This window comes from Pogona vitticeps, chromosome 1 (assembly GCF_051106095.1).
Source record: "Pogona vitticeps strain Pit_001003342236 chromosome 1, PviZW2.1, whole genome shotgun sequence".
Lineage (NCBI taxonomy): Eukaryota > Metazoa > Chordata > Lepidosauria > Squamata > Agamidae > Pogona > Pogona vitticeps.
The window spans coordinates 202,373,168-202,394,244 of NC_135783.1; the positions used below are offsets into that span (position 1 = coordinate 202,373,168).

The 21,077-nt window shown below is 41.4% G+C and overlaps 1 protein-coding gene across 1 annotated transcript; it reads right to left on the reverse strand.

Moving 5' to 3' along the window:
• Nucleotides 1-529: 529 nt before the first annotated feature.
• Nucleotides 530-20,871, reverse strand: PDK1 (pyruvate dehydrogenase kinase 1). Its single transcript, XM_020806686.3, has 11 exons — nucleotides 20,506-20,871; nucleotides 17,427-17,568; nucleotides 16,055-16,126; nucleotides 14,437-14,621; nucleotides 14,126-14,221; nucleotides 13,638-13,715; nucleotides 10,632-10,708; nucleotides 9,338-9,436; nucleotides 6,122-6,232; nucleotides 4,003-4,116; nucleotides 530-3,873 (listed from the first exon to the last, which is right to left on the reverse strand). The coding sequence occupies exons 1-11, from the start codon at nucleotides 20,621-20,623 to the stop codon at nucleotides 3,733-3,735; spliced, it is 1,233 nt and encodes a 410-aa protein (XP_020662345.1). The 5' UTR covers nucleotides 20,624-20,871; the 3' UTR covers nucleotides 530-3,732.
• Nucleotides 20,872-21,077: the final 206 nt, after the last annotated feature.

The following is a 21,077-nucleotide window of genomic DNA, read 5'->3' on the forward strand; positions in this document are numbered from 1 at the left end:
TATCTCCCCCCATTTCCGATGGGTCTTGCGGGGTTTGGTTTTTTGCATTTCCGATGGGTCTTGCACGCTCGTTTGCTTTCTGCTTTGCTTTTTTTGCATTTCTGAAGGGTCTTGCACGGTTTGCTTTTATTCCCCCCCCTTCAGCCGGAACGGATTAACCGCGTTTCTGATGTGTGTTTGTGGGGTTTTTGGTGATATTTTTCTTCGGCTGGAACGGATTAATTGCATTTCAATGCATTCCTATGGGAAATGGTGCTTCAATTTACAAGCATTTCAAGTTACGACTGGAGTTCTGGAACCAATTAAGTTTGTAAGTCAAGGCACCACTGTATGTACAGAAGAGTACAAAAATACTAGGTGCAGTGCACTTTATCTTTTTGATTACACTATCTGGATGTGTTGCGGGTTTATAAGCAACAGCTCCCAGCTTTTTGTCAGTAGAACTATAATTCATAGCCTTTTGCAGGAATGAATGGTTACACTAGAGATGCACATGCCAGAAAATAGAGCAGGTTAAAAAAAGACATCATTTTTTATTTCTTAGAAATTCTTAGACTTTATTGTTTCTTACAAAAATCAGTTATTTTCTTGCAAACCAGCATTGTTTTCACAGTAGATTAAAATTTTAAATATAAAATCTTGTGATTTGTTTCCATTTCTTCCTTCCAGCTGCAAGCGAAATGTTTAAACCTAGTTCTAGCACTAGCAGCATGTGAATAATACATACTGTATAAAGATGCTTTGTAATTGATCTTTTCAGAAATACTGTGCGAATGAAACTCAAAACTTTTTAAATAACTACAAATTAATGCCTAGAATTGAATACTTGAGATTCCAAACCAGTTAAGCTTTTCTCTAAGGTTCAGTAGTTTACATGACTGAAAATACTGATGATCCATCCAGGACAAGGTACATGCAGATCCAAAAATGAATGCCAATTTTGTTAGGTATTGTGTTTGAACCTGTTGGTGAGTATGGCTCTCAAACTGTTCAACAAGGCTGCACTTAGTTTTAGTTACTGGAACACAACCACATCTCTAATATAAAAGTATCTAAAGAATCAGATGTCATTCAGGAATGGGAGGGTAATGATTCCAGCCTCTCTCCTATTTTCCATCACCCTGAGATAATCAAACTGTGGCTGATAAATGTTTACCACTGAGTCTGGAATAAAGGAAGCCTTATTCTATCCAGCATACACTATGATCCAATCCTCACAGCTCTATTGCTGATGGGGACTTTTCTGATAATACAATGTATTTAAAAGTACAAATAGGCAAGTCTATCCTGCTTTGCCCCTGTACATGTACTTTGGCACTGCTGTCACTCTTCAACACTTCTTTTTCCTGTCAAATACATTTAGGAATCTCACCTGAGAGTGTATTCTAAACATACTACTTTGTTTTTACTGATGTCTGCTCAGTAAGTGCAAACTGGCTAAAATTACATTCTTGAGCTCTGCAGATGAATGTTAAGGATCAATAATAAGGCAATTAAATCATCAAACTATGGATGCAATTTAAAGCTAGTTACATTTAACTGATGACCAGCAGAGAGCTGGGATATAAGATGAGGAAGAATTGCAGGGATTACCTCTATCATGAGTATATATCACATTTGCTGGACGTGAAGAGTACAGTACCATGAAAGAATCACAGGGCCTGCAAATGTCTGGGTTTGTGCAGCAGACAGGTTATGAACTTCTACGCATCAAGAAATGTGTCTCAGTGGAATTTGGTATCTAGACTTGGAGAAATAGCTATAAACTCTGTGTACCCGTATACTGACTGAACAGCAATGTGTGATGAGCAACTGCTGATCAAAATCCTGTTTGTGCAAGTCTGACAAAGTTACACCCTGCAACAGGGAATTACACCATTTAACTGCGCAACTGGTCACATGATTCCCACTGCAAATGTTGCACAATGCACCATCAAAGTGCTCTGTGGACGGCACATCTGCCCTGCTGCTATCGTAGTGACAGCAGGTGTAATGTTGAGCTACACCTGCCTAGCTAAACAAAAGAATTTTGTCCATTGTTCTAAACAATTTGTGCATAAATTATCAGCTAGCCTGTAATACATTATCTGTATTCTAATTTTTGCTTAGAAGGCTGTAATTAAAAGATTCAATTCTGTGATTAAATTCATGTAATTGAGAAATCTTGCACATTTCTTCCAACCTAAGTCCCACTACATTCAATAGGACTTACTCCCTGATATGTTCAGGACTGCAATTTTGAGGTTGTAGTCCTTCACCAGCTTGAAAGTAAGCTCCACTGACTTACTTCTGAATAGACATATAGTTTGTTCTCTAAAATTACTGTAACAGCAATAAGTGATTGCCAGAGGTATCAGAATTCAATTGAATTCACTGGAATGCAAGTGATTTAATGTAATTATTTCAGCTTACCTGGTTTCTTGGTGAGGTTTTTATGGAAAGAGCTGGGGACAGCAAAGATAACAGTTTAATATAAATGAAAGTAGTTAATAGGGTAAAGTAGTATAAAATACTAGCACTAAAAAAATTAGAGAATTGACGTATCTTTTGTTAAAGCATTATTTTAAGAGAAATAGGATGAATGTGTAAAGAAAGTGAGCTGTAGTAGGCAGCTGTCAAAGGTATATAATCACAGAACTATTTTAATAACTCAAGACCTGTTGTCTTATGAAAAACTTAAGGCAAATATTACTACTGTTCAACAACATATCAACGGGTCTTTAGTGACAGTATCATCTTTCCTAAAGGTGATAGCAAAATTCAGCCAAAAGTTAAGAGCTTTTAGATCTTACTGATTTCAATAGGAGAATATAGCTGCAGACCTGTACTCACTAATAACAAATAAATTAAACTTGCATAGAGTACTGTTAAACATCAATTTAGCCTTTTCCAAATGAAATCAGTGGCACTTAATGCTCAGTGTTTTTAGATTATTTGTTGTACTGACAGAAAAGTTTAAATATAAGGTGTCTTATTCATTTGAGTGGAAGTAAAAATATTTCTCTTAATCTGCTAATTAATAATATTTTATTCCATATCAAAGTTTTATTCCAAATTCCTAGAACTAGAAAAACAAGACTTTATCCAGCCGAAGTTAACCACTCTCAGGGGATAACTGATTCAACAGGTAAAGTTCAGAGTATGTGCTTTCCAAACGGAGACGCAAGTACTTTTAATTGTAGCTGAAACATGTGCAACATATTTAAAAGGTAAAGAGGTACCTTGACTGATGTTTAATATTAGAGGGAACAAACTAAAGAATGTTTAAAGACAAACATACATGATAACCATAAAGTATCTTTGACTCTGAGAAGCACTTTGGGAATCCTTGTGAACAAAGTGCTACACTAGTGCAGCTGATTGGAAGGAGTTGGTTTATGAAACAGTAATATATGGATATCCCATGAAAAACCTGGTCGTTAAATGTTAAAATATTAGAACAAGCTCTGCACTTGACTCTTTACAGCTGATGTAGAATGTGCACACCAGATCCAACGACCAAAGCAATCCATGATGGAAGAATCGGATTCATTTAAATCTCTGCTTTACAAAACGAACACTGCACAATGCTTTTTTAGAAAAAGATGGTATGGTTTTCTGACAGCTCTATAATGGAAATCTATTGTCCCTCAGACAAAATATTAAAGAGTTGTACAGGAATAATCCACAATTTACACTGCACAGACACAAACTGCTGTATCCTCAGCTGGGCACATCTGTCCTGCAAGACAGCTATATACTGCGGAATGTGGTCATGTCCTTTGGTTCACTACTTGGGACACACCAGTCATCTGCTTCATGATTTGCTGTGTAATGTCTCCAAGCCGATTTGTTATACACAGGTAGTCTTTCAACAGATTCTGTGGATAAAGCCTGGGGAACGAGAGAGAGAGAGAAAAAAAGAGAGGTGGGAAGGTAGTGTTACTGTGACTTGCTGGAATCCAAGTCTCTGCTTTAAACAGAAGTTGTTTTATCAAAATAGGTGTTATACAGAGGACGTACCTTTATGAAGATAACAGCATCAGTACCATAACCTTCTAGAGAATACAACTTCAGATCTCCTTGAAAATACTGAGCATAGAGGCGCGATATAGGCAAACCGTAACCAAATCCAGCCTTCACAAAAGAACCAGAAAGAGAAACATTTATCTTAAACGGAACATCTGAAAAAAGACATGATACAGGCCACGCGGTGCAGTATTGAGAAGACCGACTGCTACACTCAGGTGAAGACAGGACAACACAATGGCAAAGTACTGTCTGCCTCCCATCCCTGGTTTTCCTTTCAGTTTGAATGGAAGCTTGCAGGATGTCACAGTTTACTTTGGTTCTCTCCAGTGCACATGCTGAAGTCTGCATGCAATTTTCTTGATACAGGATGTGGCCGGGGTGTATACCAATAGTGCACTGAATATCATCAATTTCATAATGGCTGGTGTGACTCCCATTGTCAGATATGTACCAAGACAGTGTGGGGTTGGCAAGCAGAAGGCACTAGAAAACCTCAGATGAAACACAAGCACAAGGTAAGCTCACACATCAACACAGTATCCCACTATTGAGTAAATTAAGGTGTGGTGGCAGAGAGGAAGGTACCTCACACCAAGTGATTTCACTGCACCATTCAGCTCAGCATTATTGACAATGACTGGCAGCAAAAGTTTCAGAGGCCTCTTTTCACTTAATCCGGAGATGCCGGGGACCCTGAATGTGCCAAGCACGTGCTCCACCCCTAAATCCCAGCTCTTCCTCAATACTGGCACAAATGCCTGTCCAAGGGTCGTGGCATCACCATAAGCAGGGAGCTTGTGGCTCTGTATTTGGGGCTATTGTCTTTGAAGGAACTTTGGAAACAGTGTAAAACTACGCCTATCTAGGGAGAAGCAAGACTCACTGAGTTTACTGGGGCTTAATCTCAGCCAAGTGGGGTTCAGCTATTACAGGCTTCACTGATCTCTAGTACGAAGCAGCAGAGCTGCCAGGCTCTAGAACAAGCCTGTACCGGTTATTTTAGTATGTTTGTTCTGTCCACGTGAGTGGGCCGTTGCTTATCTATTAGCGTGAAATGTTTGCCTGCTGATGCCTGCAAATGAAGCTGCTGTTACAGGCACAAGCCGTGCCGTTTTTCCTGGTCACCTAGCAATTCTACTAAGAAGCCTCATTTGTCAAGCAAGTGGGCCTTCCAAATAAAAGATCCTTCTTTTGTACCAAAAACAACTAACAATGTTTACAGCTTTTGTATGACTAGACTATTTTATGTTTTTAAGAAACCAGAAATACAGAATGCTTTCGAATTTTCTCTATGTACCTAAGTTTGAGAACAAAGCTCAGGAAACGAAAGAAACTGATCTTATTCCTTTTCCTGAGCTGTTGTTCCAGGAGCAGATGCTAACAGTCCTGACTATTATATCTATTTCACTACAACAGCTTTAGTAATCTCTGAAAACGGAGCTAATGCAAGCATCGCTTCAGTCAGCTAATCCCTGTATGTAGCCACTCATGCGAGTCACGTATTCATGTAAACAGTCTTAATGCTACAGGATGGGACTCAAGATTACAGCTCCATTCATGCGTCTAAAAAAAAAAATCACATCCCCCCCCTCCATTTAGCAAATTGTGGATTCTTCCCCACCTCCACTCCCGCTTGATCACAGGAAATATGGGGTGAGCTTCTGAGAGTTCTTTCCACTGATGCTACACTACTCAGATAGACCACTGAACAGTTAACTGGTCCAGGCTGTTCACCAGAATAACACTGACATCAGTTCACAGAAATTAAAAAAAATGGAAGTTAGTTAAAATGTTCAGCTCTTGAAATATCTGGGGGGTATCCTACGGGAAGTGGGGCTATTCCTCAACATCTTATACACTTAGATAACTACACAGACTTCTGCAACAGAATCTGAAGGAGTCCCTTGATAAATTAAGATTGATTATCTTTGCAGATATTTGGTAGGATTCTGAATCCTACATTTTCCTTAGAAACATTCCCGTTAATATCCTAATATACTGCATATATAAGATGAACAATGCATATGAACATGAACCTTCTCCTAGAAAAAAAAGGGAATTAACATTCATTTTCTTAGCTGATCATGTAAGATTATCACTGTTTACAAACCAGAGGTGTTGCTCTTGAGGTCTCAACACGAGGACGTGGTGCAGTCGAATACATGTAGTTAAAAAGGCGGTCTATTTTTCTCAAAGGAACTCCACCACCACGATCACACATCTACAACATAAGAAAACATTACAGACTTCTAGATGTGCTCTTTATACATTGGCACTAAGACTATCCAGTCCTTTAGGAAACCGCTGGTTAATGAATGTGCGATAACTGTTTCTGTGTCCAGGGTGCAAAAGGTCAGGAAATGGTCTGACAGGGTATCCAAGGTTTTTCACCTCAAAGGTATGCAAGTACTTTCCAGCTCAGAAGGCAGGGACTTGAGTGCACACATTCAACTGAAAGCCGCATTTTTTTCCTAGGCATTTGGATTACTTTGTGCCCCAAGCAATAAATACCAAGAGAACTTGGTTGAAAAATAACCATAACACTCCTTTGCGTTTTGGTGAGAAGTGGCTGATGAAAAAAGAAGGTAGGTGGTAGGATGTTCTGTGGCTTAAGTGTTTGTGAATGGCTGCAGGGACAAGAGGGGATCCTATAGACCAGTGGTCCCCAACCTTGGGCCTCCAGATGTTCTTGGACTACAGCTCCCAGAAGCCTTCACCACCACCTCTGCTGGCCAGGATTTCTGGGAGTTGGTCCAAGAACATCTGGAGGCCCAAGGTTGGGGACCACTGCTATAGACCATTTTGACTGCTGACGTTGATGTTGTCAACCTTTAGGCTGGCCTTTGAGATGGAGATATTGGCATCTTCCTGCTGGCAATGTGGGCACAATATTGTTCAGTAAGGTTAGACAATACTCCAACATACTGAATCAGAGATACAGAAGTAATAGCCCAGATTACTAAACCAGAGGTTTTTCTGGGGGACTGAAGTTCAGCAATACACAACACACTCAAATTTACAATGGAAGAAATCCTGAGGTCTAGCCTACAGTACCATATTTACCTGGAACAAATTCCAATGAATTCAATAAGGCATCTTTCTAAGTATACACACACAGGCTTGCAGTGCAAAGGTTTTGGCACTTATGTGTGCTTAATCCAAAAAACGAATGCTTCTGCATTCTGAAGCATCCAGAATGTTCCTGGGCACTGCAAGTGATCCTGCCAGCCACCAATCTCAGAAGGAATTCTAACAAAAGATCAGTGAAACTTATTCCTGTGTTAAGGCTGGAGTCCTAACCTACCATCTTGCCCACAGGTAAGTCCCATCTACCTCAATGAGACTAATTAGTTTCCCAAAGTACAAACGAGAAGTCTGGCCAACTGCTATGGAATATTTATTTATAACATTTTTGATCCTGCCTTTCTCCTTAAAAAGGACCCAAGGTGGCTTAGATAATTAAAAATACAATATTTAAAAGCTAAAAACAGTAAGTATATAAGTATTTAAAAAGAATTAAACAAGCATTATATTAAAAATAGTATTTTAAAACCCTCTCAGGCCACCAGTCATTCAGGAAAAATCTGCCAGAAGAGAAAGGTCTCAAATAATGACCTGTGAATGCTGAGAATCTTGCTTGTAGACCCTTCTAAGCCACCCCCTCCTTCAGGTCCCACCCCCTTCCTACAGCTGTGGTTTTACTGCAATAAGCATATGCAGCCAGAGTTTATGAAAGATTTCCTATGTAAAGCAAGCATGTTTAAAATTATGTATCTTCTAAACTACTTTGAATTTAAAAAACAGTATTCTGTAAGCTACTGTTGATATGAGTAAGCATTCTCAACAAAAAGTTCTAATTAAATGGGTTTTGGAATGGAGTTCCATAACTGAAGCCAGGAAGTCGGCACTATGTGGTTGTTTTGTGCCAAATTTGGACAACTTTGTTCTGTTTTAAATTTTGAAATTCTATTTTAAAGAATGTTCCCATTCACCCTCATGTACTTGTTTTGCTACCATTTTTTTGCAGCATATAATTGTGTACTTGTTCTCCAAATACCTACCACTGCTTCCTGAATAGAAAATGCATGCTTTTCTCTGGCCATACAATAGCAGAAATACTCTCCTGTGCATTCTAATTTAAATAATGGCATCAGCACAAATGATTAGGATATGTGGCTGATGTGACAATAGATTGGTACACTAGCAGACATCCTCACATAAAAAAATGTTGGCCTGCATATGTGGAAAAAATGTTCTTTAAAATGTTGTGCATCAGCTTTGATCTTCCAAGTACTTAAAGAAATACGATAGAATAATGATACAAAGTAAATGATTTTTTAAAAGATTGTTTAGAATCCCCTAAATCAACGCAGCTATAAGCATTTAAGTGAAGCCAAGTTTCAGCCATGGGGCTGGGAGGATGTTCTGCAGCTGATCTATAGTGATTCGACACAGGAAGGCCTCCATGTTCCTCCAAGAATATATTTATTTTATTTTATTTATTTAGGTTCCTCTAGAAGAATGCTGAAGCCCAGGCTGTTTAGAGTTTCAAAATCAAGTTGTTCACTCGGGCTTGGATAGACAAACCAATACAAGTGCATAATGAAGCAACAGTGTCTGTTTCGCTCTGAAGAATACTTTGTTCTAGCAGTGAGTTGCCTGGAAACTGCAGAGGGGAAAGGAAACACCGCCTGGCCCCAGAACTAAGGACAAAGGGGGGGGGGGCACACATACTACTCCCTAAAAATGTCAAGACAAACCTGGCACCTTACACTAGCCTAGGAAGAAGCAGGTCCAAGGAGCTGGGTTTTAACCCCTTCTTCCCAAAAAGAACCTTCTATTCCAACAGACAGTTGTCCTGTGACCCTAGTTTTAAAGGGAGGTACACTTAGGAAGGACAGGTGCTTTGGATTTGTGTGTATTCTTATAATCTAATACAAATTGTCATGTGGATACAGTACATCCCATCTCAAGGCTGGATATGGATTTCCTAAACAAATATATTGTGGATCAACTGAAGTTTCAGACACTTCTCAAAGGCAGGGTGTGGTAGAATGGATTATAAGCAGTTCAATCTAGTTCTGACTAAAACCATGAGTGCCTGGGCTATTCAAAGAACTAGCACATTTCTTTGAAAGATTAAGATCTGTTGAATGGAAAAACCACGAGAATTACATTCTCCCAACCCAGTGCCCACACCGGCTGCTTCGGTCCCAGCTGTGTTCTAGATGGCAGATCTCCCCACTGGGCTCCGCGAGGTTTGCCCTATTAGTCACTTGCTAGAACTATGAGATAGGCACTGACAACATTTTAAAACAATCGTTACCTTCACAGTTAAATCCTCATTGCCCAATGTGACATGCACATGAACTGGAGGGTAAACACCTCGATCGGCATGATGTTCCATTGTAGCCCTCATGGCATTCTAAAATTCCAAAATATGAGAGAGTCAAATTATATCTTCCCATTGTTGCTTACTCATGATAAACCCCCATTCACTAAAAGGCGGGGGGGCACCTGAGTTCCCCAAAGTAACATTCTGCTGCAGAATCCACACAGAATCAGACCAGCAGTCAAGTCATTTTATGACACTGTCATAATCAATGTCCCCTTGTTTCAGCAACTTCCCACGTTAGATGTTTGTTTCCAAAAACAGACAGGACAAAACATCTTCAGATATCGACTCATTTTTATCTTGGGGGGGGGGGTAATTCTTTATCCTAGCCATGTACTGAAACAAAAAATGCCCCATGCCAGGTTTTCTGGAGAACTATGATATAGAAAAACAGAGGTTAGGTACTCCAGCTGTCAGCAAGGTTGACACTGGAATTTTCAACAGGACCCGAAAATCGAAGAAGAGTACATGGACCTGTAAGCCCAGCCCTTATTTGAATGACAGCCCTTAAGGCATTCTCACTGGTGGTGGAGAATGCTTCAGAACTCACTCAGCGCAAGGCTCCCTCATCCTACCTCTTCGTGAAGCATGAGGGTCAACAAAATTTATTCTCCTTCCTATCCTGTAATTTACACATGGCCATTAAACCATTTTCAAAAATTCAATTCTTTCTATTTATTTATGAAGCCATCAAAAACACGCAATTGCAGTAGGGAACACAACCTTGCCACTTTCAAAGGCAGCTCTGTGTACACAACAGGGGATCAACTTGGGCATTCTCCTGGCCCACTCCTGTGGGATATTGGCCAGAACTGATAGTCTGAGCCAGACACCCAGTCTCCCCAAAACCATGGAGCTTTAATACACCTCATACACTAAGGGGCACTAGCCTGTTCTTCTTCGGGCTGCCTAGCACAAAGAGAAAGGCCACAACACAACACAGAGGCTTGGAAAACATTAACCCATGTGCCAAGAGAAAAAGGAACACCTCGTGTTATCAAAAAGGGCCATGAGAGCAGAAGTGGCCCTTCATACATGTGTGAAGGCATCAGCAGAACACCTACAAAGATCCCTTCTGATGGCCCAGGTTATGCATGCACCTTGTGTTCTTATATATATATAAAAATAATAATAATCTTGGAATGTGTGAACTATCATATTGGTCTTTCCTAAGTTTTGAGTCCAGAGCACAGGATACACAACATACTGCACATTTGGTACAAACCTTGAAGAGTTCAAAAACCATGTAGTAGAGATGTGACGGTACATAGACCACATGCATGGGCTGCCCCGGTGATTTGACTGTGAAAAGAAAGAAAGAAAGAAAGAAAGAAAGAAAGAAAGAAAGAAAGAAAGAAAGAAAGAAAGAAAGAAAGAAAGAAAGAAAGAAAGAAAGAAAGAAAGAAAGAAAGCAGAGTGATGAAAACAATCAACTGAAAGCCAGACAGCCACTGTCAACTTTCATTAAGTCTGACCACAATTAAACAAGGCAGTCATTCAAAAAAAAAAAAAAAAAAAAAGGTCTAAGGGTCAGGTTTAAAAAGCTACTTTGAAACACCAAAGGGACAATGGGGTTTCTGGCTACCTTAACTCTTTGAAGATGAAGCATCCCAACTCCACATTATTTTCGAGCACAGTTTTTCATCTTGGTGTAGAGGACTGCTATTTAAAGAGGTTATTCCAAAGCCCCTTGGAACATGTAAAACGGGACTACTTGGACCCTGGCACATTATACTTGGCATATTAAAACTCATGCACACTCATAGACACCCCCATATACTTCAATTACTGTGTGAATCATCTTTAGTAAAATACTACCTTCTTGAATCTAGACCAATGGTTCCCAAACCTGGGCCCCAAGACGTACATGGACTACACCTCCTAGAAGCCTTTGTTGGTAGCCAATGGTTGAGACTTTAGGGAATTAGAGTCAAGAACATCAGAGGCCCAGGTTTGGAACCTCTGTTTCCTACAGGTTTTGTTCTCCTTCTTGCATACCTAAGCATACATTTTTAAAAAAAAGCAACTTGAACTGCCAGCCACAGCACCAAAGTCATAATCTGTCTGGACAATGGAAATCTGAACACTACTGGTCAGTGGGCTCTTGTTTATTCTCCATTTGTCCCCTTATTTCTGGCTGTTTTGAAGATTCTGGTCTATTTTTTAAACCACTGCATGGGAGAGAAGGCTTATTTCCCTTGCTGAACACTACAGTATTCTTAGCAATCAATACTTAATAAACCTTCGCAGTTAAAGCAAACCATACTGGTGTCTGATGAGTAGCCTGTGTGGCCTTTACAAAAAATGAAAGCATGCTCTGTGTGTAAGTGTGTATTCATACATATCCATTTCAGCTTAGACATTTTATTATAAATTCTCTGCCCCCCCCCCAAAAAAATATATATTAGTACTTGTGGAACAATTAAATGAAAATTAAAGTAGATCTGTTTGCTTAGTATGGAATTAGTAAGTAACTGGGGTTGCAACTGGAACTTCACACCGATCACTAGGGTTGCTACTGTCGGCTCTGGTGAAAATGTCTCCATCTAGGCCAGAAGCAGCAGATGAAGGACGTATCTTTTATGTGTCGTGTCCTGTCACGATAGGATTATTATTTATATGCAAGAGAAAAATAAAGCAAAAACTAAGTATTCCTTGCAGTTATCATATCGTTTATACATATTTACTTTCAACACTGGCAGGTGTCAACATCAACTCAGCAGCATGCTAACCATCCTCAAGTTCACTCATTCGTTTTATTTAAGATTTTAATCCTGCCTCTTGTATAAAATAACCAAAGTACCTAGCACAATTTGAACAGCCAAACATTAAAGAAACACGAACACTGTCATATTACCAAACCTTTCTTGAAATAGGCAGATCCTTCCCATCACCAGATGACTAAGAGTGAAAAAGACAGATGATTTCTTAGCTGGGAAGAATTCCAAAGTCTAGTCAAACACTAAAAAAAAAGTTCTCTCACATGTTCTTACCTGACCCAAGCAGTAAAACACAAAGCAGAACCCATGCAGACAATGTAAGGCTTTTTAAAAAGCTCATTTTGGAGATATCATGCATCCTCCCCCCTTGAGTCCTTTTATCCACAGTTTATGTGTACACTGGGCCTTACTGACAAAACTACAACATTTCCTTAAGGTAGAAGCACTGACGGTTCCTGAAGCTCTTCTATAAACAAAAAGCTGCCATGTGATAAAAGGGCTTCCCTCAGCCATCTCCTTCCAAACCAGTTTTGTGAAAGAAAATTCTGAAGCAGCAGCGTTATCCGGCTGTGTTTGTTATACTGCAAAATATTCAGCTTCACAATGTGTATGTTTGAAGTAAATCAGTCCTCACATCAAAGAACAGAGAACAGCAGACAGGGGGAAAATCTGTCCCACGGAACAGCCTGTTACAGGGATGAAGTAAGATAAGCTACCCCTTGATATGATATACCCAATAGAAATATGTCCCATGGAACAGAACTCAGCACTAAAATCTACTTTACGGACTCTAGATGAGGGTCACAAATCAACTGGATGCCGCCAGATCTTGGTAAGAACAATGTAAGAATGTCACCAATGTACAGTAAGAACATGAGACCTCCAATGCATGCGTTATTTAAGTGGAGTGTGCCATCACAACTGCCTGGCTGATGGTTGCACAAAAAGGTCCTCGGTATCTCCATGAGTAGACAGCAAACTACCTGTGCTACAGTCCCACTGCATAAGCAGCTTCACTCTTTAAGGTTCTCACCTAGCATACTCAACCGTATTATAACAGCAAATTCTGTAACTGTACTGTGGAAGGTAAATGCATTACTCCCGTGTGCAAATAGGAGGCAGATAACCATAAATTGTAAATTGCCCAGAGAGTGTTTTAAGCACTACGAGACAGTATATAAGCAGCACACTTTGCTTTTTGTTTTCATGTTATGGGATATTCCCTGAACACATGTTAAACATTTTGTCTTTTTTTATCATGTGATGTGGTGCTGGCATTTCTCTGGATACTATACCATGGCACTGCAGAGGCAATGCACCTGAATGGGCATTGCCTCTGCAGTGTATTGAGCGGGTCAGTCCCATGCTTGATGTGCAGCCAATGGCAACTACCATAGACACACCCTACAATGACTCCTGTCCAGGGAGAAGGAGAGAGAATGAGGAAGTCCTTCTACAAGATCTTGTTAAGAACTCGGGAATGCCCCCCCCCTTCTCATCCCATTACTTACCATTCTGCTCATCAAGCACAAGTTCTGGAGAGCTCATGTAATAGAGGTCACAGAGGCTCTTGGCATTTTCATAACCATCTGCCAAAAAAAGTCATAATAATGCTATTTAATGGTTAAGATCTACAGACATACAGCAGTCAGCAGGATTCACCCTGACAGGTGTTCTTGGAGGAAAGTTTCAAGATTCGCTCACTTTTACAATGGAAGAGCAAAGTTTTCACGACAGCAGCTTACATTCATCATGTACATCACTTGGTCAGTTTAAATGACAGCCAGAGTGCCTCTATGCTTTGAGTCTAGTCTATGAAAAGATTTAAGTTACAGCTATATTTTAACAAAAGCTTTCATGAATCAAGTCCACTTCCTCAGACATAAGGGCGAGACGGCAACAGAATGAATGAGCTCAGACACTATCAACAGTCCACTGATAATAACACCAAATATGTGTTGTCAGATGTATTTTCTTCTTTAGCTCTCCATGAATTTACCTTTTATAACTTCAACCACATCACACTTAGGATCAATGCTTCCAATGTGTTTCGGATGAGCTGGGTTAACTTTGACTTTTCCCCCAAACAGCAAGGCTGTGAACAAAAGACAACATAATATACCGCAAGTGAGTTTGCAATGCACAGGCCACAAGAGCAGCAGATTTTATATCTGGAGAGCAAAGGATGATTTTTTAAAAAAATACTCAAACAGCATTTCCCTGCGCAGACAGAGTAACAGACCAACACATACTTTCGCAAAAGACATTCTCTCTTGCTCCACCTTCTCCCCAAATAATACAAGTACTTACTGTGCTGATTAAGAAGCATTCGGATGGAAATGCGACTCATGAAGAAACGGTCTAAAAAATACTGCACATTCTGACTGGTCACTGGATCAACACCATAGTGGTCTTTATATTCGATCACCCCCTGAGCCATGGTAGGAATGACATCATTGTGACGATTCCGAATTGTTATCACCGTATCTGTAAAGCTGGAATCAAGTATACTCTCCATGAAATTGATATCAGAGCTGGCAGGCTTATCAACAGAGCAACACTTCAACTTCCAGTTTCAATGAAAAATGAGAGGGACACAGATGTAGCCTCTTCAAAAAGTGGAAAAGCATTTGCAAGTCCACCTGGGCATCCCCTGGGCAGTGGCGTGCAGCTAGCCAGTTCCAGAAGGATTTGCACTGCAGACTTGCTGATGAACAACATGGCCCAACAGTCCTTTTAAGACCACAAACGACAATAATTTCTAACATTTTGTTATTCTTTTTTACCTGTATTTCATATGCATCCATTGTTTTAAATTGTGCAACCCTCTGATATGAATAAGGAAAGCGGAAAGACCTAAAATAGGGCTAGGCAAAGTATGTCCCTCCACGTGCTGCTGGACTCCAATAGCCATCATCCCTCCCTATATGTGGGGAGTGCTACAAACCATACTCTGGAAGGCTGTACTTTGCCCACTCCTGATTTAAAGCAAAAGGAAACAAACAAAACCCATCTTGCTCTAGAGTTAGCCCACTGAATCAGAGGAAATTTGGTGAGTCAACTCCTTTGAAAGTTTGACTGATTCAAATGGGCTGACTCTAGTTGCTACCTGCTTTAGTGTAGTAAATTATAACTAAGCAGGCCAATTTGAATCAATGGAATTTATGGAGACATTGACTCATCAAATCCCTACTGACTCAATGGACCAACTCTAGTGTGACTTACTTGAAGCAACAGGATTTCTGCCAATGAATAACATGCGACATCTGCATGGTGAGAGAAGAACCATGTGCAGAGCCCTGAAACACTAGGTGGATTTCTTATGTGTGGTGTGAACTTTCAGATATGGGGCTATACCTGTCAGAACAGTTGATTGTTTTCAGAGCAAGATCCCACACATGTTCATGCAGTGCCATTTTCTTTAGGATGCTTAAGAAACAATGGCCAAAATCCTGTTGCACCACTATGCAAAAGCTTTAAGTTCTAGCAGCAAATTGCTATAAGTTGAGAAATCTCCACGAGCATTATCTGTTGCAAGTTGATTAACATGATACAGAAGGAAACATGTAATGCCTACATTTCTTAAGTATTGGCAACTCACTGCTAATAGTTATGCATTTTTTGTAACTGCACAACAGGATTTTGGCTAATGGCTTATATCCTGAGATGCTATGAGCACAGTTTTGCTCATATGATGCTTCTTTGCCAAGAAAAGAGAGGATGCAACTTTCATTCATTCTTCTCTTCCTATGTAAATCTACTTCCAGAGAACTCGACCTTTGTTCTTGTGTTAGAACCATGAGATGAAAACATTATTAAAAAACTGAAGATAATTTTATGCACACACCAACAATTTGCCCAAGAAGATTTTAAGAGATTATGTTGCCCCAGTATATTCAAATACATTAAAATGCTGAAATGTGCTTACCGAGAAATAGCTTCCGAATCATCAGCACTTTTGTCTTTAAAATCAAGGATTTCCTGAAGACTCTGGACATACCTAAAAATACAATTTCCGCATGGTTGGCCTTTGTCATGTGTATTCTCTCACATAATCATTTCCTCCCTGCGCTTTCTCCTTAATAAGGACAAGAGCTAGATAAAATAATATTCTAAGGAGCTACACACCTTTCAACAAAATTAAAACTCTTCCCTATGAATCAGAAAAAAATATATTTACAAGGAACATCGATTACATTCTTTGTACAAAAATATTTAAGTTTCAGAAGATCTCGCTTTCCATTAAAACCATTCATTCTTCCCCTTGTTCCGTAGGTCTGACATTAAGCTACTGAAAGGAAAAGAATGACAAACCAATCCTAGTGAGTTCTGAGCTTCTAAGTGATGGCTTACATGCGAACTGCCACCAGAACACCCTTGTCAGGCAGGAGTCAAGCTTCTCTTTGCAATATGTCCCCCTCTGTGGAAGTCAAATGATGGAATTATCATCACCAGCCCTCCCCCCAGTCCTGGAATCACCAAAAGATCTGCCTTGAAGGGGTCTCATCTGCAGACAACATTACCAGCATTTGATCAAGTAAACTGGAGCTACTGTTTCCATTTTACCTCTGGGGCACCATCACACTACGTTAAGAAATACCTGTCAACAAAACAGCATAATCAAAAGTACCTGTGCTGCCTTACTCTAGTGCAAAACCAGAATGTGAGTCTAATGTGCTACATTATCAATGTTGCAGAAATCACAGCCTGTTTGAAATTCAAGTTACTGATCAGAAGTTATTTTCTGACTTGCATGCAAATATATAAACACTCAGGTTGGTACTCAACCCTATTACAACTGAAGCAGCAGAATGTTGCAGGGAGTAAACCGAATTTTGTACAAAGTGCTGACAAATCTATTCTAAATCTTGGTATTTTAGTAGCATGCACTGATCTTAGTAAGAATCAAAGGACAAAGTAATATAACAAATGAATAGCATACTGGACTGATATATATAAATGAAAGTAGTCATGTGTGATGCGTTGCTTCTGCTCCAATTCATCAGAAACAGGTTCTGCTGAACTCACTGCTCACATTTCCACATCACAGTAAGCAACTGTTCCTACTGTGGGAATTGTACTCCAAAGTTTCTGAACCGTCAAAGACTCTCTGCGCACATGCTAAATCATCATTTAGCCCGACACGCACAACGAGAGTGAACCATAGTGAACTTTGGACAAGTATACTCCCCCCTCCCCCTCCTACATGGCTAGGAAAATTCTGGAAAACTTTCCTTTTGCTTTTGATGAAGAACTTGCGATGAAGTCTAGACCTAGAACTGTAGTTAACATTTTCTTACCAACTCTGTACAAGTTGAACTGAAGGTGTTTTGAGAAGGTTATCTGGAAGCAGACTTATTTCTTTCATTATGTTTGCCAATCTCACCGGCAACTCTTGTCGCAGAAACATAAATGAAGTTTTCTCACAAGCATTGTCAGATCCTAAGAGGAAAAAATATTAGTGTCACAGGTCAAATGAGGCTGAAATCCTTAAAAAAAAAAAAAAAAAAAAAAAAAAGATCAGAGACAAACAAATCCCTTCAAGATCAAGATGGTGGTGAAATGATACCAATAACCTGTATGCCTCCTATGAGATTCTGGCTATTTTATCAAAATAACATGCATTAAATTGCACAAATTAATAAGGAAAAATGAATATTCAGAAAGATACCTATACTAAGACTGCTATGGATTGTTTTTCCGAAGACATTCTGAGCTAAAAGTCACAACTGCAATTATATATTATCGGCTGTTATATAATGATTTTCACACATGGAGATAACATTATTTAAGAACTATGGAGCAGGCAGATACAGTATTATAGAAAGGTTTCTTCTTCTTTATCAGTAATGGCCAGTATACTTGTTTTACTCTGTGAAGAAAACAACAGGAGCTTGGCTCACAACAGAAAAAATAGGGAAAATGTTACTGGACCAAGATGAATACTTTATTTAGCTTCTGCTGAGAAACATACCCCACTAGCATCACAATGGTGAACTGCACCCCTTCTGCAAGTGTTCCCCGTGCACACGGTGTGATCCGTCCTAAACAAAACATGCCCTCTACTTGGCAGAAGAACACATTAGTATGCTGGTGGGAGTTTCCACCCAATGGAAGTTCAGTAGGCAACTGGCCATGACCTTCTGCAAAGTATCCCTTCAATGCAAGTCTTTGGACAAACACTATTTGGAAGAGAATGGCTATTCTCAACTACTGCTAAGGCAAATTTCCAGTAGACTACACTGGCAGGAATAGGGTGGATTTGATTGAAGTCAAAATCATTTAAATCATTATTTTATTAAATTTAAATCATGATTTAAATCAATTTGATCTTTATGCCCCCCTAGGTAGGACTGAAATATTTCCTCTGCCTCATATAGGCCATGTGTAGTCCATTTGCAAAGAGTAGCAAGATCACTTCAGGGGTGGAAGATACTGCAGTAACTCCTACAATACAGTACTGTAAGTGCAAACAAGAGAACTGTGCACCATAAGGTAGGCAAGCTAGATACTGTAGTCTATTACTGTAACACTAATTCCACACATGTGATACGACAGAAGTGAGCCACATACTGGAATAAAATCCCTTATCAGCTTAAGCTTGATGTTCTTACTGCACAACATACTCTTAAAAATTACAGCAAAACCGTTATGGTTCCTAGCAAAAATGAGCAGCATGGCATTTAATCAGCTACCTTGCTCAGGTTTAGCCAAAATTCTGCCCAGCTTATGAGCTTCATAAGCAGTGAGACTGTTGCACTGGCATAACATTTTTTTCCTCTAAGGATTTTTCTTGTTGAACTTTACAGCCAGCCTAACAGGAGACCCTAATCACAGCAGTGAAGAAATGAATTTTTCATTTCTCAATTGCATTATTTCACTTAGCTGATTGCCCCATGGCACCTGCCTGGTGCATGCTCACTGCATGTATCCAGATATTTGGAGATACACATGTTCCTTCACAATTCAGTGAGCAATGCAAAAGCAAACATTGGTATGTGCACAGCCAGGAAAAATGACTTATCAACTCCACATCAAACAATATACCAACTATCCTGTCAACACAACTTCAGAAATAATGGCATTGCTGCAGTACTGCAATAAGATACTATACACCGATGCAAAGGTCTGTCTACAAACTAATTCAATTTTAAGCAACACTGCCCCAAATACTTTAAAACCTTCTACAAGGCTGCAATTCTACTTATCTAGGAGTTAAGACCCAATGAACTTGAAAATATTTCCTTCCAAATGAATATCCACAGGATTGTACTGTGAACCTGAGGCATACAGGTTAATACAGTAATGTAGAATATTACGGCTTCTGGATGTGGTTTAATTGAACCAGATGTATGTTTACATGGAAGTTTTCAGTTGGCAACTCGCACATGTTAATAGCCATAAAATATACTGTACACAGCATTTTTTTATTTCTGTAGCCTTGCACATCTCACTCTCCCGCATGATGAGCCTTTATTAGAAAACTACACAATAAAATCTGGAACGTGCAATGGAATACTCCCTATTTGTTTGTTATGCATATACAGTATTAAAATGGCCCAGAATAAGGCACAAGCTTTTAAAATGGGGATCAACACTTTAAAGATGACACATCTCATCAGGCAAAGAAAATGGAAGTTATTAACACTTCCAAAAAAACTCCTTAGGTTCCAACGCAAGACCTGGGGGGGTGGGGGTTTAAGGGGTCTCTTAATCTGCATCTGACTCAAGCTGCGTGGCAAGTTTCCTTGGCGAGGAACAGCTGCCGAAGGGGTCCAGGCGTCCGGAGAGGATCGAGGCTCTTTGCTTCCAGTTACTTTCCGTGAAAAGGCAGTTTTTAAGACAAAAAGCCGATGGATACCCTGCGGGCGAGTCCCAAGGGGAGCAGATGCCCTGATTCAAGGAGACCTCCCGAAGCGATGACGGGCCATTCCCTGTTTCCTGACATCTGGGACGCGCGCAACAAGGGACGCTGCCCGATGTTCCTTCGAGGAAGGCCTGGCCGGGGGTCGGGCAGGGGGCTCCACGTGTGTCCCGGAGGTTGCAACACAGCTCGCCTGCTTCCACCCAGCCACCCACCCGCGCGCCCCCCATATCCTGCACGCGGGGCCCTCCGCGCGCGCCCCGGGCCGGCCTTCCCTCCTTTGGCCACCGGCGCCAACTCGAGCCCGGGGGAAGCCACCTGGAACCTCGAGGGGGGAGGGCAGCCAGGCGGGGGCGCCACTCTCGGGAGGCGGCGGGAGGGCCCGGGGAGCCCCCTCGGCAGGCCCGGCTCTCCCTGCCCCTCTCGGGGAGAAGGGCGCGGAGGGAAGGGGGCCGAGGGGCGTAGGCACCGCCGAGAGCGCACGGCACGGGCACGGCGTCCCCTCAGCCACTCACCAAAGTCGAGGAACTGCTTCATGGAAAGGGGCGACGGGGAGAAGCGGCAGTAGAAGTCCACCTGTTGAGGGATGGTGGCCGGGGAGACGCTCCTCAGCAGCGCCCGGAGGAGCCTCATGGCCGAGCCCCGTGCGGAGGGCGAGACACCCCCCCTCGGGAAGCGGGTCTGGGGCTCCTTCCTTCCCTCGCCTGGCGCCCTCGCCTTCAGCCCCTCCAGGCAGCCATTTCTCGCTGCCCTCCGAGAAGCCCGTCGGTCGCCTTTCCCCCAGCGGGGCCCTGCTCCCTGGCGGGCGGGCGGAGATGGCGCGGCGGGGCCTAGAGGGCCGGGCCTAGAGGAGCGCAGCGGCCCGCCCAGCCGAGAGGCGGGGACGGGGAGCTGCAAGAGGCGGAGGACGGCGCTTGGGACGCGGAGGGCGAGCCGCGCTCCCTTCCTCGAGGCCGAGAAATCCCGTCCGTCGGGAAGGGGCGAAATCCTCTCCTGGTTTTCCCCCCGAGAGGGCCTGCCCCCCCCCTCTGTGGCGCGACGTGTTGTTTTCTTTCCCACCTGCGGGCAGGATTCCCCCTCCTTGACT

Bases quoted from the DNA above. Each gene is read 5' to 3' on its own strand.
- PDK1 (XM_020806686.3), bottom strand. From the start codon at position 20,623: ATGAGGCTCCTCCGGGCGCTGCTGAGGAGCGTCTCCCCGGCCACCATC. The intron at 17,569-20,505 runs GTGAGTGGCTGA...TTTTCCTCTTAG, and splicing joins GAAGCAGTTCCTCGACTTTG to GATCTGACAATGCTTGTGAG. The intron at 14,622-16,054 runs GTAAGCACATTT...ACTTGATTCCAG, and splicing joins GATTCGGAAGCTATTTCTCG to CTTTACAGATACGGTGATAA.